This window comes from Oncorhynchus kisutch, unplaced genomic scaffold (assembly GCF_002021735.2).
Source record: "Oncorhynchus kisutch isolate 150728-3 unplaced genomic scaffold, Okis_V2 Okis09a-Okis19a_hom, whole genome shotgun sequence".
Classification (NCBI taxonomy): domain Eukaryota; kingdom Metazoa; phylum Chordata; class Actinopteri; order Salmoniformes; family Salmonidae; genus Oncorhynchus; species Oncorhynchus kisutch.
Window position 1 is genome coordinate 449,641 of NW_022261985.1, and position 22,500 is coordinate 472,140.

The following is a 22,500-nucleotide window of genomic DNA, read 5'->3' on the forward strand; positions in this document are numbered from 1 at the left end:
TGGAAGGTGTCACCAAAGCATGACTGAACTTTTCTAGATATTGAGATGCTCCACCGCACAGGAAAGAGTAATTTCCTTTTTTGGAGTGGGAAGGGGGGTTAGCGCACACACACACACACACACACACACACACACACACACACACACACACACACACACACACACACACACACCAATGACCACACACAAAAATATACATCCCCTTGTGTACGCACATACACGAACACACACACACACACCTGTACGCACACCAATACACACAAACGCACAAAGATATACATGCCTGTGCGTACGCACAAACACGGACAAACACACACCAATATCATGAACAGCAGTGCCTTCTCTATAAACCCATAGTGATGGGACATGATGTCCCTGTGATGATCTCCTCTCTCTCTGCCCCTTCCCCCCTCCCTGCTGTCACCCACAACCAATTTGAGTGACAGCGGTCATCCTCCAATGACGGCTCATTAATCAAATGTAGTTGACACTGGGAGCGCTCGATGTTGTTACCATGGAGACAAGGAGGCACTGCCCTCTGCACAGAGTGGAACTCTCCCGTCTGTTTCAGCCCTGCCCCAGAGCACTGGCACTCAATACCAATGCCAGTCAGTGCCAGTCAATGCCAGTCAGCATTGGCATGGTTATAAATCATAGTGATTAACTATGAACCAGAGATGAGTCCAATATGTATTGACTGAAGAGGAGTGAAGGGTGTCTGTGTGTGAGCTGATATTGATATCTGATAATCATTAAATAACCCAACACCCATACCTTCACTCATACTCCCCTCCTCTCCTCCTCTCTTTCTCACTTCCTCTCCTTCACTCCTACCTTGTTTCTCTGTCTGTAACCAGGCTATAACTCTGTGTGTATCTCTCTCTCTGTGTAGATGACGAGGGTACCAGTGGAAGCCTGTGGCCAGTACTCCACCTGCAGCGAGTGTCTGGGCTCAGGAGACCCTCACTGTGGCTGGTGTGTCCTGCACAACATGTAAGTGCAATACAAAGCCATTTACATCAGTTTGAAGTTTTCTGAAATGTTTTCTACAATACTGCTGTCGAGTGGTATTGATCAAATGTGACTCATGAACAGACAGGTGGTCTGTGTTTGGCTGGGTGGGTTGAGTAGGGATGAGACGCCTGGGCCAATGCACTTAGGGGCCTTACCGCCACTCCCAGACTCAGATAGGGTTCCTGGGGATAGGCATGCTGCCAGGCCCCCTCAGATCCATTACCAACCAAAACCCCTGGCCTCGTTTTCCTTCCAGAACCCAGACTCCTCTGGGAGTACAAAGACCATGATTACTGCCAGGGCACTGATGGACACAGAGAGACAGGACAGGGAGACGGGACAGGGAGACATGACAGGGAGACAGGACAGGGAGACAGGACAGGGAAACAGAACAGGGAGACAGGACAGGGAGACAGGACAGGGAGACAGGACAGGGAGACGGGACAGGGAGACAGGACAGGGAGACAGGACAGGGAGACAGGACAGGGAGACAGGACAGGGAGAGAGGGAGGAAGAAAACTCAGAAGAACTTAGGGCGGAGACCACACATAGTCTCTCTCTCTCTCTCTCTCTCTCTCTCTCTCTCTTTCTCTCTAACTCACTTGCTCTTTTTCACTCATTGACTCACTCTATTCATCTCTCTCTTTCTCTTACGCACTCACTCACATTCTCTCTCTTTCTATCTTTGTCTTTCACTCTGTATCTTGCCCTCTCTCACACACATTGTCGCTGCCAATCCCCCATACCCTCACTCCATCCCCCCCTCCACTGTATTGGAGTCAGAGATAGTGCTGGCTAGAGGCCCTAGGGGCCAGGTATATTTCTCACTCCACTTTAAATTGAAAATTGGATTCTTGTGCTCTTGCTGATCGCCCTGGGGTGGTGTGTGTGTGTGTGTGTGTGTGTGTGTGTGTGTTTGTGTGTGTGTGTGTGCACGCATGTGTGTGTCTCTCCACTCCCCACCCCTCCTCTGTGTATCGGTGGAGCACATCTCAGGCAGGTGTGCTTAGCACCTCCAGCCCTACACGGCCCTGCTGGCACACAGAGGACCATGGAAGGGCAGAGAAGCTGCAGCTACTGTGACAGAAAAAACACAGTGGAACTAAAGCATTACACCATAAACGGGGATGGGAGCGACAAACTGGAAGAGAGACAGAGAGATATACACTGAACAAAAATATAAACGCAACATGTAAAGTGTTGTTCCCATACGCACAAAAAGCACATTTGTTTACATTCCTGCTAGTGAGCATTTCTCCTCTGCCAAGATAATCCATCCACCTGACAGGTGTGGCATATCAAGAAACTGATTAACAGCATGATCATCACCCAGGTGCACCTTGTGCGGGGGACAATAAAAGGCCACTCTAAAATGTGCAGTTTTGTGCAATTGGCATGCTGACTGCAGGAATGTCCACCAGAACTGTTACCAGATTATGTTATGTGAATTTCTCTACCATAAACCACCTCCAACATCGTTTTAGAGAATCTGTCAGTACATCCAACCGACCTCAAACCAGCAGACCTGTCGGCGAGTAGTTTGCTGATGTTGTGAACAGAGTGCCCCATGGTGGCGGTGGGGTTATGGTATAGGCAGGTATGGTTTGGGATCCTGAGGCCCATTGTGAGGCCAATTTTTTCAAGGTATCTGTGACCAACAGATGTATATCTGTATTCCCAGTCATGTGAAATCCATATATTAGGGCCTAATGAATTTACTTCAATTGATTGATTTCCTCATATGAACTGTAACTCAGTAAAATCTTTGAAATTGTTGCATATTGCGTTTATATTTTTGTTCAGTATATATACACAGTTCCTTCAGAAAGTACTCACACCCCTTGACTTTTTCCACAATTTGTTGTGTTAGAGCCTGAATTTAAAATGGATTAAATTGAGATTTTTTAGGTCGCTGGCCTACACACAATACCCCATCAAATTGATGGAAAGTGGTGTTGCGGGAAAAACATACATCATTATACAATCATGTACACAAACAACAAGTGTGCGGTTAAAATTGGCAAAAAAAACACACATTTCTTTCCACAGGGCCATGGGGTGAGACAGGGATGCAGCTTAAGCCCCACCCTCTTCAACATATATCAACACATTGGCGAGGGCACTAGAACAGTCTGCAGCACCCGGCCTCACCCTACTAGAATCTGAAGTCAAATGTCTACTATTTGCAGATGATCGGGTGCTTCAGATTCTGTCAGACCTGGGCCCTGGCAGTGAATCTCAGTAAGACTAAAATAATGGTGGTACAAAAAACAGCCAGTTGCCAGGACCACGAATACAAATTCCATCTAGACACCGTTGCCCTAGAACACACAAAAAACATCCAGTCACCAGGACCACGAATACAAATTCCATCTAGACACCGTTGTCCTAGAACACACAAAAAACATCCAGTTGCCAGGACCACAAATACAAATTCCATCTAGACACCGTTGCCCTAGAACACACAAAAAACATCCAGTTGCCAGGACCACGAATACAAATTCCATCTAGACACCGTTGTCCTAGAACACACAAAAAACATCCAGTTGCCAGGACCACAAATACAAATTCCATCTAGACACCGTTGCCCTAGAACACACAAAAAAACTATACATACCTCGGTCTAAACATCAGCGCCACAGGTAACACCAAATAATGCATACAGAGCAGAATTAGGCCGTACCCACTAATTATCAAAATCCAGAAAAGAACCGTTAAATTCTACAACCACCTAAAAGGAAGCGATTCCCAAACCTTCCATAACAATGCCATCACCTACAGAGAAATGAACCTGGAAAAGAGCCCCCTAAGCAAGCTGGTCCTATGTACACATTCAGTAAGCATAGCCTTGCTATTGAGAAAGGCAGCCGATGGCAGACTTGGCTCTCAAGAAAAGACAGGCTATGTGCTGACTGCCCACAAAATGAGGTGGAAACTGAGCTGATCTTCCTAACCTTCTGGCAAATGTATGCTCATATTAGAGACACTTATTTCCCTCAGATTACACAGACCCAGAAAGAAATCAAAAGCAAATCCAATTTTGATAAACTCCCATATCTATTGGGTGAAATACCACAGTGTGCCATCACAGCAGCAAGATTTCTGACTTGTTGTCACAAGAAAAAGGCAACCAGTGAAGAACAAACACAATTGTAAATACAACCCATATTTATGTTAATTAATTTTTCCTTTTGTACTTTAACTATTTTCACATCCTTACAAAACTGTATTAAGACATAATATACATAATGTCCAGTACTTCCGGCGCCGACAGAGATGGCCACCTCACTTCGCGTTCCTAGGAATCTATGCACTATTTTGTTTTTTAAATGTATTATTTCTTACATTGTTACCCAGGAAATCTGAAGTCTTATTACATACAGCCGGGAAGAACTATTGGATATCAGAGCAACATCAACTTACCAACATTACGACCAGGAATACCACTTTCCCGAAGCGGATCCACTGTCTGGTCCACCACCCAGGACAATGGATCGGATCCCAGTAGGCGACCCAAAACAACGGCGCCACAGAAGGGGCAGACAGAGCGGTCTTCTGGTCAGGCTCCGTAGACGGGCACATCGCGCACTGCTCACGAGTATACTACTTGCCAATGTCCAGTCTCTTGACAACAAGGTAGACGAAATCCGAGCAAGGGTTGCCTTCCAGAGAAACATCAGAGATTGTAACATTCTTTATTTCACGGAAACATGGCTCACTCGGGATACGTTATCAGAGTCGGTACAGCCACCTGGTTTCTTCATGCATTGGGCCGACAGAAACAAACATCTCTCTGGTAAGAAGAAGAGCGGGGGTGTATGCCTTATGATTAATGAGACGTGGTGTGATCATAACAAGTAATTTTGTTCACCTGACCTAGAATTCCTTACAGTCAAATGCCGACCGCATTATTTATCAAGAGCATTTTCTTCGATTATAATCACAGTCGTGTATTTCCCCCCAAGTAGACCCATCGACGGCTCTGAAAGAACTTCATTGGACTCTATGTAAACTAGAAACCACATATCCTGAGGCTGCATTTACTGTAGCTGGGGATTTTAACAAGGCTAATCTGAAAACAAGGCTCCCTAAATTTTATCAGCATATCAAATGCGCGACCCTGGATCATTGTTATTCTAACTTTCCCGACGCATACAAAGACCTCCCCTGCCCTCCTTTTGGAAAATCTGACCACGACTCCATTTTGTTGCTCCCAGCCTATAGACAGAAACTAAAACAGGAAACGCCCGTGCTCAGGTCTGTTCAACGCTGGTCCGACCAATCGGATTCCATGCTTCAAGATTGCTTCAATCACATGGACTGGGATATGTTCCACATATCGTCAGACAACAACATTGATGTATACGTTGATTCGGTGAGCGAGTTTATTAGCAAGTGCATCGGTGATGTTGTACCCACAGTGACTATTAAAACCTTCCCTAACCAGAAACCGTGGATTGATGGCAGCATTCACGTAAAACTGATAGTGCGAACCACGGCTGTTATCAGGGCAAAGCGACCGGAAACATGACCGAATTCAAACAGTGTAGCTATTCCCTCCGCAAGGCAATCAAACAAGCTAAGCGTCAGCATAGAGACAAAGTATAGTCGCAATTCAACGGCTCAGACACGAGAGGTATGTGGCAGGGTCTACAGTCAATCACGGACTCCAAAAAGAAAACCAGCGCAGCAGCGCCTCTTCAACCTCAGGAGGCTGATAAAAAACACTCACAAACTTTTACAGATGCACAATCGAGGGCATCCTGTCGGGCTGTATCACCGCCTGGTACTGCAACTGCTCCCTCCACAACCCAAAGGCTCTCCAGAGGGTAGTAAGATCTGCACAACGCATCACCGGGGGCAAACTACCTGCCCTCCAGGACACCTACAAAACCCGATGTCACAGGAAGGCCATAAAGATCATCAAGGACAACAACAACCCGAGCCACTGCCTGTTCCCCCCTGCTATCACCCAGAAGGCGAGGTCAGTACAGGTGCATCAAAGCTGGGACCGAGAGACTGAAAAACAGCTTCTATCTCAAGGCCATCAGACTGTTAAACAGCCATCACTAACATTGAGTGGCTGCTGCCAACATACTGACTCATCTCTAGCCACTCTAATAATTAAAAATTGGATGTAATAAATGTATCACTAGCCACTTTAAACAATGCCACTTTATAAATTGTTTACATACCCTACATTACTCATCTCATATGTATATACTGTACTCTATACCATCTACTGCATCTTGCCTATGTCGTTCGGCCATCACTCATCCATATATTTACATGTACATATTCTTATTCATTCCTTTACACTTGTGTGTATAAGGTAGTTGTTGTGAAATTGTCCGAGTTCTTGTTAGATATTACTGCATGGTTGGAACTAGAAGCACAAGCATTTCGACACATTCACATTAACATCTGCTAACCATGTGTATGTGACAAATACATTTTGATTTGATTTGAAAGGACATTTGAAATGTCTTTATTCTTTTTGAACTTGTTCACTGTAAATTTGTATTGTTTATTTAGCTTTTGTTTATTATCTACCTCACTTGCTTTGGCAATGTTAACATATGTTTCCCCTGCCAATAAAGCCCTTGAATTGAAATTGAATTGCCAAAATCAGAGAACACAGCTAGTAAGTGAGGAAAGAGTGACGCAGACAGAGCTAGTGACAGAGGGAAAGAAAGGAGGGGCTTGTGAAGTTTGTGTGTGTGTGTGTGTGTCTTGTTGATGTCTCAGGGGTGGAGAGTGCATTAGCAGACAGAGAACACAGCCTTGGTGTGTCTGTGTTGCTCCACCACTGGAGGTCAAAGGCAAAGTCACAAAGTGAGACCTTGTTTGTGTCATCTATTCTCCTCTCCTTCTCTCAACATAGACTCTATTCATCTCTTCTCTCCTTTAGTGTCTCAACATAGACTCTATTCATCTCTTCTCCTCTCCTTCAGTGTCTCTCCATAGACTATTCATCTCTTCTCTCCTTCAGTGTCTCACCACAGACTCTATTCATCTCTTCTCCTTTAGTGTCTCACCATAGACTCTATTCATCTCTTCTCTCCTTTAGTGTCTAACCATAGACTCTATTAATCTCTTCTCCTCTCCTTCAGTGTCTCACCATAGACTCTATTCATCTATTCTCCTTCGATGTCTCACCACAGACTCTATTAATCTCTTCTCCTCTCCTTCAGTGTCTCACCATAGACTCTATTCATCTCTTCTCCTCTCCTTCAGTGTCTCACCATAGACTCTATTCATCTCCTCTCCTTCAGTGTCCAACCATATACTCTATTAATCTCTTCTCCTCTCCTTCAGTGTCTCACCATACACTCTATTCATATCTTCTCCTTCAGTGTCTCACCATAGACTCTATTCATCTCTTCTCTCCTTTAGTGTCTCACCATAGACTCTATTCATCTCTTCTTCTCTCCTTCAGTGTCTCACCATAGACTCTATTCATCTCTTCTCTCCTTCAGTGTCTCACCATAGACTCTATTCATCTCTTCTTTCCTTTGGTGTCTCAACATAGACTCTATTAATCTATTCTCTCCTTTAGTGTCTCAACATAGACTCTATTCATCTCTTCTTCTCTCCTTCAGTGTCTCACCATAGACTCTATTCATCTCTTCTCTCCTTCAGTGTCTCACCACAGACTCTATTCATCTCTTCTTCTCTCCTTCAGTGTCTCACCATAGACTCTATTCATCTCTTCTTCTCTCCCTCAGTGTCTCACCATAGACTCTATTCATCTCTTCTTCTCTCCTTCAGTGTCTCTCTCTGTGTGTGTGTGTGTGTGTGTGTGTGTGTGTGTGTGTGTGTGTGTGTGTGTGTGTGTGTGTGTGTGTGTGTGTGTGTGTGTGTGTGTGTGTGTGTGTGTGTGTGTGTGTGTCCATCATAGTCCTCTTTGTTCCATGAGATGTTGTTTAATCCGTTTTTAAAGGTCATTTGCTGTTTGCTGAGTAAATGGAGATGGAAGATAGTTCCATGTGATCATGTCTCCGTATAATACTGTTCATTGCCATGAATTTGTTTTGGACTTGGGAACTGTAAAGAGACCCATGGTGGCATGTCTTGGGGACAGTGAAGAGACCCCTGGTGGAATGTCTTGTGTGGTATGTATGGGAGCCTGAGCTGAATGTTATTTGATTGCGTAGGTAATGTAATCAGGTGAAAAGCAGCAGTTGGCTATAGACATGGGGTTCTGGCCTGTCACAGCCATTGGTGTGTGACTGCCAGCCAGCCAGCCAGTGTTATAGGTCTATTGACCTGGATGTCCTTAAAGGCAGAGGTAATTTATGGCCACAGATTGTTCTGTCAGATCGGGCCAGATACAATACCACTTGTCTCGTCTATTTCCTCCAAGCGAGCGCTCGCCTGCCTTGCTGCTGTCTTGTCCTGCAGGAGAATTAGTGTCAAGAGGAGAAGGGAAAAGAACAGAAATTGGTCACTTACAGGCGGTCTCTCCACTGTAGGGGAACATGGATTAGAGAGGGGTTGGTTGGTACTACCCAGATGGGGCATAAATGGGTCTCTGGTCTGTTCCACATCCGCCTCTCTGTCTGTTAGTTCTTATTTGATTGAACCCTTATTTCACCAGGTAAGTGTACTGTGAACACATTCTCATTTACAGCAACAACCTGGGGAATAGTTAGAGGGGAGAGGAGGGGGGATGAATGAGCCAATTGGAAGCTGTGGATGATTAGGTGGCAATGATGGTATGAGGGCCAGATTGGGAATTTAGCCAAGTTAACACCCCTACTCTTAAAATGAGTGCAGTGTGTTCTTTAGTGACCACAGAGAGTCAGGACACCCTTATATACGAATATCCCCAATCACTGTCCTGGCGCGTTGGGATATTTTTTTAGACCAGAGGAAGGAGTGCCTCCTACTGGCCCTCCAACACCACTTCCAGCAGCATGTGGTCTCCCATCCAGGGACCGACCAGAACTGTCCCTGTTTATCTTCAGAAGCTGGATGTTGGGTGGTATGCTGCTGGCTGTTCTGTCTGGCTGTTATTCTCCGACTGCTGCAGTCAGGAAGCATTGAGCGTCTCTCTCTCTCTCTCTCTCTCTCTCTCTCTCTCTCTCTCTCTCTCACTCTCTCTTTCTCTCTCTCTCTCGCTCTTTCACTCTCTTTCTCTCTCTCTTCCTCTATTTGTCTACTCCATGCTCTCTCTCTCTCTCTCTCTCTCTCTCTCTCTCTCTCTCTCTCTCTCTCTCTCTCTCTCTTTCTCCCCCTCTCTCTGTATCCCTCTGTCTTTACATTATTTTTCTCCATCCCACCCTGTCTTGTCTGTCTCCTCTTTCTCTATTCGTCTACTTCATGCTCTAACTCTCTCTCTCTCTCTCTCTCTCTCTCGCTCTCTCTCTCTCTCTCTTTCTCTATTCGTCTACTCATGCTCTCTCTCTCTCTCCCTTTCTCTATTCGTCTACTCATGCTCTCTCTCTCTCTCTCTTTCTCTATTCGTCTACTCATGCTCTCTCTCTCTCTCTCCCTTTCTCTATTGTCTACTCCATGCTCTCTCTCTCTCTCTCCCTTTCTCTATTCGTCTACTCCATGCTCTCTCTCTCTCTCTTTCTCTATTCGTCTAGTGAGTAGTGAGTGGGTGAGTGTGTTAGTGAGCAAAGGAGGAGGGCACAGAAACATAGAAACAGCATCCCTCTCTGATGGAGACAGGACACCTGATCTCTGGTGCCCCTCCACCTTGCTAGTCTGATGGATTGGCTGAGTCCCCCCCCCCCCCTCTGAATACTTAACAGGGTCCAGGTTACTTGAGCCTCCCGCAGCGACAGGACCACAGAGCCCTGGGGCGGCAGCCTTGTGTCCCAATAACCATGTTTTGTCAGCTGTAAACTCATAACACACTGTTCCATGGTTAGAAAGACCAATTCAAAACACAACTCAGACAACCGCCTTGTCTTTCTTCAGGTCTCGCAAGTATTGTTTTTGAAGATGGGAAGGGGGGGGCGGAGTCGACAGTGCAACAAGTGGGGGGCGGGCGGTGTGTGTGTGTGGTTGTTGGGGGGGGGAGGGTGAAGAGATATATGGCCGCTGTCAGAGGCCCCCGATCTTTCACCGCGAACGGCTGGTTAGTCCGTCGCCAAGCCGCGGATTCCTACATTAAAAGGATTCCAATAAAAGCCTGGGAAAATGTTGGGTTGGACGTGCCAGGCATTTTCAATTACCAAGCCATACACTTGGCATACAGACCACTGAGATGCCTCCCAAATGTCTTGCTTTTTCCTACATAGTGCATTACTTTTGACCAGGGCCCATAAGGCTAAAGTGGTGCGCTATGTAGGGAATATAGTGCCATTTGGGATGCAGGCTGGGTTTATTCTTCGCCCCCCTTGCCGTTTCCTAATCTGTCCTGTAGATGTTTCTACCATTGGTTAATGTGAGTCGATCCATATGTGGCCACACTGATTGAATATTGCGATATCTGCCAAATTGAGTCCTCTTTTGGAATGATCATGCGGTAAAATCAATTACGGAAAGTCTATCAAGGATGGACTGTATCGACTGGCATTGTGTCAAGCAAGTCATCAATATGGTGTCAATTCTGACTGCATAGGTGTCTCATGGTACAGAAGTCACTCCCATTGTATGACAGAGAATTCACACGGACAGTTAAAGGATTCTATGCCCCTCCATCCCTCCCTCCTCCTCCCCCTTCCCTCCTCCTTCCACCATCACCCCAACCACCCCCCACCCCTCCTCCTCCCCCTTCCCTCCTCCTTCCACCATCACCCCCCCACCCCCCACCCCTCCTCCTCCCCCTTCCCTCCTACTTCCACCATCACCCCCCCACCCCCCTCCCCTCCTCCTCCCCCTTCCCTCACCCCTCCTCCTCCCCCTTCCCTCCCCCCTCCTCCTTCCACCATCACCCCCACCCCTCCTCCTCCCCCTTCCCCCCCCTCCTCCTTCCACCATCACCACCCCACCCCCCCACTCCTCCTCCCCCCTTCCCTCCTCCTTCCACCATCACCCCCCACCCCTCCTCCTCCCCCTTCCCTCCCCCCTCCTCCTTCCACCATCACCCCCCCACCCCCCACCCCTCCTCCTCCCCCTTCCCTCCCCCCCCTCCTTCCACCATCACCCCCCCACCCCCACCCCTCCTCCTCCCCCTCCTTCCACCATCACCCCCCACCCCTCCTCCTCCCCCTTCCCTCCCCCCTCCTCCTCCTCCCCCTTCCCTCCTCCTTCCACCATCACCCCCACCCCTCCTCCTCCCCCTTCCCTCCCCCCTCCTCCTCCCCCTTCCCTCCTCCTTCCACCATCACCCCCCACCCCTCCTCCTCCCCCTTCCCTCCCCCCTCCCCCCTCCTCCTTCCACCATCACCCCCCACCCCCCCACTCCTCCTCCCCCCTTCCCTCCTCCTTCCACCATCATCCCCCCCACCCCCCCCCCCCCCTCCCCTCCTCCTCCCCCTTCCCTAACCCCTCCTCCTTCCACCATCACCCCCCCCCCCTCCTCTCATCGATACATAGTGGGAAGGGGGCAGAGCGGATGGACATTGGGCTGAAATGGACACTCAGACACCCCTGGATCTGGGGCCAGAGGGAGCAGCAGACTGCTGCAGATAATGCACTATTGATCCACACACACACGCTAATCAAGCTTCCCAATGGGTACAAACATCAATTCAACGTGGAAACAACGTTGATTCAACCAGTGTGTGCCCAGTGGGATATCTGCTCTTTACATCCCAGCGGGTTGCTTCTGCCCCCCAGTACACAACTCATCTGTACCATACCAACTCAATCACCAGCACTTTTCTCTGCTCAACTCATCTGTACCATACCAACTCAATCACCAGCACTTTTCTCTGTTCAACTCATCTGTACCATACCAACTCAATCACCAGCACTTTTCTCTGTTCAACTCATCTGTACCATACCAACTCAATCACCAGCACTTTTCTCTGTTCAACTCATCTGTACCATACCAACTCAATCACCAGCACTTTTCTCTGTTCAACTCATCTGTACCATACCAACTCAATCACCAGCACTTTTCTCTGTTCAACTCATCTGTACCATACCAACTCAATCACCAGCACTTTTCTCTGTTCAACTCATCTGTACCATACCAACTCAATCACCAGCACTTTTCTCTGCTCAACTCATCTGTACCATACCAACTCAATCACCAGCACTTTTCTCTGTTCAACTCATCTGTACCATACCAACTCAATCACCAGCACTTTTCTCTGTTCAACTCATCTGTACCATACCAACTCAATCACCAGCACTTTTCTCTGCTCAACTCATCTGTACCATACCAACTCAATCACCAGCACTTTTCTCTGCTCAACTCATCTGTACCATACCAACTCAATCACCAGCACTTTTCTCATCTCTGCTCAACTCATCTGTACCATACCAACTCAATCACTAGCACTTTTCTCATCTCTGTTCAACTCATCTGTACCATACCAACTCAATCACCAGCACTTTTCTCATCTCTGTTCAACTCATCTGTAGCATACCAACTCAATCACCAGCACTTTTCTCATCTCTGCTCAACTCATCTGTAGCATACCAACTCAATCACCAGCACTTTTCTCATCTCTGTTCAACTCATTTGTCACTCATCTCTGCTCTGCAGGTGCTGTAGCATTTCAAAGGGTATATCTGAAAAAACACTGAGAGGATCTGCTTGCCTTGGAACCTTCCCTTGTTGCCTGCTGGTTAAACATGAATTCCTATCAGTAGGAGATCAGAGTGCAGAGGTCAACACATTCATTACAATCAGTAGGAGATCAGAGTGCAGAGGTCAACACATTCATTACAATCAGTAGGAGATCAGAGTGCAGAGGTCAACACATTCATTACTATCAGTAGGAGATCAGGGTGCAGAGGTCAACACATTCATTACTATCAGTAGGAGATCAGAGTGCAGAGGTCAACGCATTCATTACTATCAGTAGGAGTTCAGGGTTTAGAGGTCAACACATTCATTACTATCAATAGGAGTTCATGGCTTAGAGGTCAACACATTCATTACTATCAGTAGGAGATCAGAGTGCAGAGGTCAACACATTCATTACTATCAGTAGGAGTTCAGGGTTTAGAGGTCAACACATTCATTACTATCAGTAGGAGATCAGAGTGCAGAGGTCAACACATTCATTACTATCAGTAGGAGTTCAGGGTTTAGAGGTCAACACATTCATTACTATCTGTAACGGTTTTCCTTAGGTGAAAGAGTCAGACCAAAATGCGGCGTGGCTATTGGCTATTGAGATCCATGTTTAATGAGACAAAGTAAACACGATCAAATACAAAAACAAATAAACGTAACACGAAAACCCAACAGCCTCATACTGGTGCAAAGTAACAGAGACAGAACAAGGACAATCACCCACAAAACCCAAACAGCCTAATACTGGTGCAAAGTAACACAGAACAAGGACAATCACCCACAAAACCCAACAGCCTCATACTGGTGCAAAGTAACACAGACAGAACAAGGACAATCACCCACAAAACCCAACACCAAACAGCCTAATACTGGTGCAAAGTAACAGAGACAGAACAAGGACAATCACCCACAAAACCCAACACCAAACAGCCTAATACTGGTGCAAAGTAACAGAGACAGAACAAGGACAATCACCCACAAAACCCAACACCAAACAGCCTAATACTGGTGCAAAGTAACAGAGACAGAACAAGGACAATCACCCACAAAACCCAACACCAAACAGCCTCATACTGGTGCAAAGTAACACAGACAGAACAAGGACAATCACCCACAAAACCCAACACCAAACAGGCTACCTAAATATGGTTCCCAATCAGAGACAATGACGAACACCTGCCTCTGATTGAGAACCATATCAGGCCATAGATAGAACTAGACAAACTAGACATGTAACATAGAATGCCCACTCAGCTCACACCCTGACCAACCAAAACATAGAAACATACATTACTATCAGTAGGAGTTCAGAGGTCAACACTTCACTTGTGTTCTCACCCGGGTCAGTTGTCTGGTCTCTAGAGTAATCATTAGATTCTCAACTGACCCCTGGGATCACACACACACACACACACACACACACACACACACACACACACACACACACACACACACACACACACACACACACACACACACACACAGGGCTGCTTCCAGAAGAGAACACAGATAGCATCTGCACTCCCCCAGAGAGATCCCCAGACGTAACGCTTATCCAGCACCCACTCCTGTGTGTGTGTGTGTGTGTGTGTGTGTGTGACACTCCTCTCCCTCTTGTCTCTATCAGTCCCCTTTGTCCTTCCCCCCTCCTCCCTCAATCTCTTTACTTATAAGTCAAGTGAGGTCAATACCATTGCTAGTGAAGCATGAATAGGCTAATCCAGCCAGTACATAGAACATGTCCTGGGGATGTTGGGGTAGATCCAATGTCCCTGAGGAGGGAGGACAGCTGAACAAACACACTTCCACACAATAGCCCCTGGCCAGAGGAGGGCTGGAGGTGGAGGGATGAGGGAGATGGAGGGATGAGGGAGAGGTAGGAGGAAGAGAGGGGCTGGTAGCCCAATGGAGCGAGGCTACATTTGATTAAGAAGGGGAGGAGTGGGAGGGGTAGGCCCACTAGAGGAGATACTGTGACAGTGAATTAACAATGCATTAACTCTCTCTCTTCAGTCCCTTAGTGTCCTGACACCCACTACCTTCCACTAGCCTGACCTTCTGATTACCAGCTCAATCAGCATGGCTGGAAACTACTGTTGAGACACATGAACACACACACACAGACACACACACACAGACACACACACACACACACACACACACACAGACACACACACACAGACACACACACACACACACACACACACACACACACACACACACACACACACACACACACACACACACACACACACACACACACACAGACACGCACACACACACAGACACACACACACACACAGACACACACACACAGACACACACACACAGACACACACACACACACACACACACACACACACACACACACACACACACACACACACACACACACACACACACACACACACAGACACACACACACACACACACACACACACACACACACACACACACACACACACACACACACACACACACACACACACACAGACACGCACACACACACAGACACACACACACACACAGACACACACACACACAATCACCAGCACTTTTCTCATCTCATCTCAACTCATCTGTACCATACCAACTCAATCACCAGCACTTTTCTCATCTCTGTTCAACTCATCTGTACCATACCAACTCAATCACCAGCACTTTTCTCATCTCTTTTCAACTCATCTGTACCATACCAACTCAATCACCAGCACTTTTCTCTGCTCAACTCATCTGTACCATACCAACTCAATCACCAGCACTTTTCTCTTCTCAACTCATCTGTACCATACCAACTCAATCACCAGCACTTTTCTCTGTTCAACTCATCTGTACCATACCAACTCAATCACCAGCACTTTTCTCTGTTCAACTCATCTGTACCATACCAACTCAATCACCAGCACTTTTCTCATCTCATCTCAACTCATCTGTACCATACCAACTCAATCACCAGCACTTTTCTCATCTCATCTCAACTCATCTGTACCATACCAACTCAATCACCAGCACTTTTCTCATCTCTGTTCAACTCACCTGTACCATACCAACTCAATCACCAGCACTTTTCTCATCTCTGTTCAACTCATCTGTACCATACCAACTCAATCACCAGCACTTTTCTCATCTCTGTTCAACTCATCTGTACCATACCAACTCAATCACCAGCACTTTTCTCATCTCTGTTCAACTCATCTGTACCATACCAACTCAATCACCAGCACTTTTCTCATCTCTGTTCAACTCACCTGTACCATACCAACTCAATCACCAGCACTTTTCTCATCTCTGTTCAACTCATCTGTACCATACCAACTCAATCACCAGCACTTTTCTCATCTCTGTTCAACTCAACTGTACCATACCAACTCAATCACCAGCACTTTTCTCATCTCTGTTCAACTCATCTGTACCATACCAACTCAATCACCAGCACTTTTCTCATCTCTGTTCAACTCATCTGTACCATACCAACTCAATCACCAGCACTTTTCTCATCTCTGTTCAACTCATCTGTACCATACCAACTCAATCACCAGCACTTTTCTCATCTCTGTTCAACTCATCTGTACCAACCCTCGATTAACTTTGATTAAGAAGGGGAGGAGTGGGAGGGGTAGGCCCACTAGAGGAGATACTGTGACAGTGAATTAACAATGCATTAACTCTCTCTCTTCAGTCCCTTAGTGTCCTGACACCCACTACCTTCCACTAGCCTGACCTTCTGATTACCAGCTCAATCAGCATGGCTGGAAACTACTGTTGAGACACATGAACACACACACACAGACACACACACACAGACACACACACACACACACACACACAGACACACACACACACACACACACACACACACACACACACACACACACACACACACACACACACACACACACACACACACACACACACGCACACACACACAGACACACACACACACACAGACACACACACACACACACACACTCACCCGTTCACCCAACCAAGCCACTGAAAAAGCACAGACAACACCGTCCAGCCCCTAAGGCTCTCTGTAATCACCAGAAAGGAAGCATTTAGAATGAGCCACCCTATTGATGACGAGAGAAGGAACATTATCTTCATTGCTCATTCAGTCTCCCTGGCTTCACCCCATTTAAGTGCTGGCTGCCGGAAACAAAAGATGCTAATTAAGTTAGCGTCGTCTGTGTTCAAAGCAAGGTCCCACTGGAGATCAAAGCTAGTGAGTCAGCCAAGACATAGCATTATGACTGTTGTGTACCAAATAGAACCATATCCCCTCTTAAGTGCACTAACTTTAACCAATGTCCATGGGGCTCTGGTCAGAATGAGCGCACTACATAGGGAATAGGGTGCTCTTTGAGACGTAGGCCTTGGCTGTCCTGGAGAAGTGGCCACGTCACCTTTGGAAAGAGGGAATGAGGAAGAGGGAATGAGGAAGAGGGAATGAGGAAGAGGAAGAAATGGAAGGAAATGAGCTGTCTTTATTTTGCACCACGTCGATACAGGGCCAAGGGGAAATAAAGGAAGGAAAACACTGGTCAGGTCATGTGAACAGGAAATAAACTTCCTCATTTCTCAATTACTCACTATGTTTGGCCTTGTCTGCCCAATGAGAAATCTTTGTTTTGACATGTCTTATTCAAACTGACCAATGAAAAGTGCTTTTAGTGCAGCCAACATCCAACAACCTCCACTTTCTTCTAATAGAGTCAAGGCCAATATTATAATAATAAGGCACCCTATTCCCTATTTAGTGCAGTAGTTTTTACCAGGGCTGTCAAACGTAGTGCACTACATAGGGAATAGAGTGCCTTTTGGGACTCACCCCCAGACTGAAACTGACTCACTAGACTCTAGGGGAGCCTTAGACGGCCAACGCTTTTGTCTAAACTGTTTCTCAGATAGTTTATTGTTCTCAATCAACCTTGAAACAACCTCCTGGGTCCAGAGTCTGTACAAAACCACAGCTGCTGGCTCCCTGCTCCTGTCCTCCTCTCATCCCTCTCTCCTCTCCTCCTCTCATCGCCCTCTCCTCTCCTCCTCTCATCCCCCTCTCCTCTCCTCCTCTCACCCCCTCTCCTCTCCTCCTCTCACCCTCTCTCCTCTTCTCCTATCATCCCTCTCTCCTCTCCTCCTCTCCTCCTCTCATCCCCCTCTCCTCGCCTCCTCTCATCCCCCTCTCCTCTCCTCCTCTCATCCCCCTCTCCTCTCCTCTCCTCTCCTCCTCTCGTCCCCCTCTCCTCTCTTCCTCTCATCCCCCTCTCCTCTCCTCTCTTCCTCTCATCACCCTCTCCTCTCTTCCTCTCATCACCCTCTCCTCTCCTCTCTTCTCAAAGCTTGTATTAACTTTATAGATCTCTTCTTAGATGAGCTGTTAGTCTGGCTAGCGAGGAAGAGGAGAATTCAGATCAATAATGCAGGGGAGGAAGTCAACAGGGACAGGATGGGAACTGACTTTGTATGGGGAGTGGGGGTACACGTGTGTGTGTGTGTGTGTGTGTGTGTGTGTGTGTGTGTGTGTGTGTGTGTGTGTGCGTGCGTGCGTGCACACGTTCGTGCACGCACTTTCCTTACCCTTACATTATAATAGATGTAGTAGACATTATAGCACAACGTTTCTTTACACATTCAGCGCTCACACACACACACACATATGTATTCCTGATTTTGTGTGTGTGTGTGTGTGTGTGTGTGTGTGTGCACGCTCATGTGTGGGTGTGCGACTTCAACCCCCATGCATTATTCAAAGCCACTGGAATAACACTGACAAAAGAACCAATCCCTCAGAGAGCCAGTCAACACTAAGCCTCAGCTGTCAATCAAGCCGTCTCGCCTATCACATCTCTGCCGTGTGGTGATGCAGGACTTATGCTAAATCACGTCTCAGTCAAACTCCCCTGCAGGTGAGCTTTCATCCCTGATCATCGTCCCTTTCATCCTTCCCCCGTCTCTCTCTAGTAACATTCATCCGCTGACTGTTATCCATAAACAAGCGGTATTAAATATACAATAACCCCACAGCTCTCTTCATAAAACGTTTTTATTGCTCTGTCATTTCATGTATGTGTGTATTATGTATCATATACAGCATCTGAGTGGATCCCCAGATATCCTATACATTCACAGCTCCTCCTCTCCACTGCCAGTCAACACAGATTACTCTCTGGGGTTCCGTCATTGTAGTAGTGTTGTGGGCACGTTGTGGGAAAGTTACGGGAACGTTGTGGGAAAGTTACGGGAACGTTGTGGGAAAGTTACGGGAACGTTGTGGGAAAGTTACGGGAACATTGTGGGAAAGTTACGGGAACGTTGTGGGAACGTTACGGGAACGTTGTCAAGACTTTGGCACGTTGCTGCCGCGCGCCACTGTCAGGTGTCATTTTTGGGGAGCGTTTACTGGAGCGGAATTACACTGTCAGTCTGTCCGTCATGTGTGACACGAAGACAGATTGGGAATCATATTTTGAGAAATGACATTGTCAAGGTGAATGCCTTATCCTGGCATTGGACAGGTGAATGCCTTATCCTGGCATTGGACAGGTGAATGCCTTATCCTGGCATTGGACAGGTGAATGTGAGGCATTGTTTATATTATGATTTGACAAGTGTCAGTTTGGAATGGATTCAGCTAATGTTGTCACATCTTTATATTTGTATTGGCGATACTCGACAGTGAAATGTATCAATCTTTACCAATTCATACCCCATACTGTGTGCACATGCCTTTGTTTGTCTGTCTGTGCATGTGTGTTCAGAGACTAGGGCCTAATTATAGTAATCTGTTGTGTGTTCAGAGACTAGGGCCTAATTATAGTAATCTGTTGTGTGTTCAGAGACTAGGGCCTGATTATAGTAATCTGTTGTGTGTTCAGAGACTAGGGCCTAATTATAGTAATCTGTTGTGTGTTCAGAGACTAGGGCCTGATGTTAATAATCTGTTGTGTGTTCAGAGACTAGGGCCTAATTATAGTAATCTGTTGTGTGTTCAGAGACTAGGGCCTAATTATAGTAATCTGTTGTGTGTTCAGAGACTAGGGCCTGATGATAATAATCTGTTGTGTGTTCAGAGACTAGGGCTTAATTATAGTAATCTGTTGTGTGTTCAGAGACTAGGGCCTGATGTTAATAATCTGTTGTGTGTTCAGAGACTAGGGCCTGATGTTAATTATCTGTTGTGTGTTCAGAGACTAGGGCCTAATTATAGTAATCTGTTGTGTGTTCAGCGACTAGGGCCTAATTATAGTAATATGTTGTGTGTTCAGAGACTAGGGCCTAATTATAGTAATCTGTTGTGTGTTCAGAGACTAGGGCCTAATTATAGTAATCTGTTGTGTGTTCAGAGACTAGGGCCTAATTATAGTAATCTGTTGTGTGTTCAGAGACTAGGGCCTAATTATAGTAATCTGTTGTGTGTTCAGAGACTAGGGCCTAATTATAGTAAACTGTTGTGTGTTCAGAGACTAGGGCCTAATTATAGTAATCTGTTGTGTGTTCAGAGACTAGGGCCTAATTATAGTAATCTGTTGTGTGTTCAGAGACTAGGGCCTGATGATAATAATCTGTTGTGTGTTCAGAGACTAGGGCTTAATTATAGTAATCTGTTGTGTGTTCAGAGACTAGGGCCTGATGTTAATAATCTGTTGTGTGTTCAGAGACTAGGGCCTGATGTTAATAATCTGTTGTGTGTTCAGAGACTAGGGCCTGATGTTAATTATCTGTTGTGTGTTCAGAGACTAGGGCCTAATTATAGTAATCTGTTGTGTGTTCAGAGACTAGGGCCTAATTATAGTAATCTGTTGTGTGTTCAGAGACTAGGGCCTAATTATAGTAATCTGTTGTGTGTTCAGAGACTAGGGCCTAATTATAGTAATCTGTTGTGTGTTCAGAGACTAGGGCCTAATTATAGTCATCTGTTGTGTGTTCAGAGACTAGGGCCTAATTATAGTAATCTGTTGTGTGTTCAGAGACTAGGGCCTAATTATAGTAAACTGTTGTGTGTTCAGAGACTAGGGCCTAATTATAGTCATCTGTTGTGTGTTCAGAGACTAGGGCCTGATGTTAATAATCTGTTGTATGTTCAGAGACTAATCGCTCTTCTGGCATCCATAAACCCTGCTCTCCTCTTCTCTCTCCTCCCCCTCTTCTCCATCTTCCTCCACAAATACACTCAGACATCGATCCCTGCATCTGGGAAGGTTGCTGGGGACAGTAATAACAGCAGAGACTTGTCATATATAACAGTCTAGTGTCAGTGATAAAAGCCTGTTGGCTGGGAAAAGACACAGTGCCTTCAGACAGTAGTCAGACCCTTATTCAACATGTTTTCTCACCCATCTACACACAAGACCCCATAATGACTTTTGTTTTTAGACATGTTTGTACATTTATTGAAGACGAAATACAGAAATATCTCATTTACATAAGTATTCACACCCCCGAGGAAATACATGTTAGAATCACCTTTGGCAGTGATTACAGCTGTGTCTTTTAAAGTCTTGCCATGAATTTTCCAGTTGATTTAAGTCAAAACTGTAACTAGGCCACTCAGGAACATGAAATCTATTTTTGGGAAGCAACTCTAGTCTATATTTGCCCTTGTGTTTTAGGTTATTGTCCTGCAGACTGGACCAGGTTTTCCTCTGGGATTTTGCCTGTGCTTAGCCTTATTCCATTTCTTTGTATCCTAAAACACTCCCTAGTCCTTGCTGATGACAAGCACACCCATAACATGATGCAGGCACTAACATGCTTGAAAATTTAGAGTGGTACTTAGTGATTTGTTGTGTTAGATTTGACCTAAACATAACGCTTCGTATTCAGGACATTAATTATTTTCTGGCAGTTTTACTATAGTGCTTTATTGCAAACAGGACACATGTTATGGAATATCTGTATTCTGTACAGGCTTCCTCCTTTTCACTCTATCATTTAGGTTAGTATTGTGGAGTAACTACAATGTTGTTGATCCATCCTCACTTTTCTCCTATCACAGCCATTACACTCTGTAACCGTTTTAAAGTCACCATTGGCCTCATGGTGAAATCCCTGAGTGGTTTCCTTCCTCTCTGGCAACTGAGTTAGGAAGGAGTCTGTATCTTTGTAGTAACTGTGTGCATTGATACACCATCCAAAGTGTAATTAATGACTTCACCATGCTCAAAGGGATATTCAATGTCTGCTTGTTTTAGTTGTACCCATCTACCAATACACTACCTGCCCTTCTTTGCGAGGCATTGGGGGGAAAAAACGTTTATTAGTGCTTGAATCTGTGTTTGAAATTCACTGCTCGGCTTGACAGATAATTGTGTGTGGGGTACAGAGATGAGGTAGTCATTTAAAAATCATGTTTAATGCTGTTTTTGCACACAGAGTGAGTCCATGCAACTTTTTATGTGACTTGTGAAGCACTTGTTTTACTCCTGAACATATTTAGGCTTGTTATAACAAAGGGGTTGAATACTTATTGACTCAAGACATTTACATTTTAAAAAACATTTTTTTGTAAAGGCTAAAGTTTATTTGCAGACTTAATCCTCTCTCTCTCGCTCAATTCACATTCAATTGAAGGGCTTTATTGGCATGAGACATATATGTTTACATTGCCAAAGCAAGTGAAATAGATAATAAACAAAAGTGAAATAAACAATAATAAAATGAACAGTAAACATTACACAAGTTCCAAAGGAATAAGGACATTTCAAATGTCATATTATGTGCAAATAGTCTCTCTAGTCTCTCTCTCAATTCAATTCAATTCAATTCAAGGGCTTTATTGGCATGGGAAACATGTGTTAACATTGCCAAAGCAAGTGAGGTAGATAATATATAAA

General features: G+C 45.7%; 1 protein-coding gene across 1 annotated transcript in view; it reads left to right on the forward strand.

The window, feature by feature from the left end:
- Positions 1-22,500, forward strand: part of plxna4 (plexin A4) — a 510,802-nt gene that overhangs the window by 336,816 nt on the left and 151,486 nt on the right. The window contains exon 5 of the mRNA XM_031815179.1: positions 893-993. Within this exon, the coding sequence (XP_031671039.1) occupies positions 893-993 (101 nt within the window). The remainder of the gene's footprint in view (positions 1-892; positions 994-22,500) is intronic.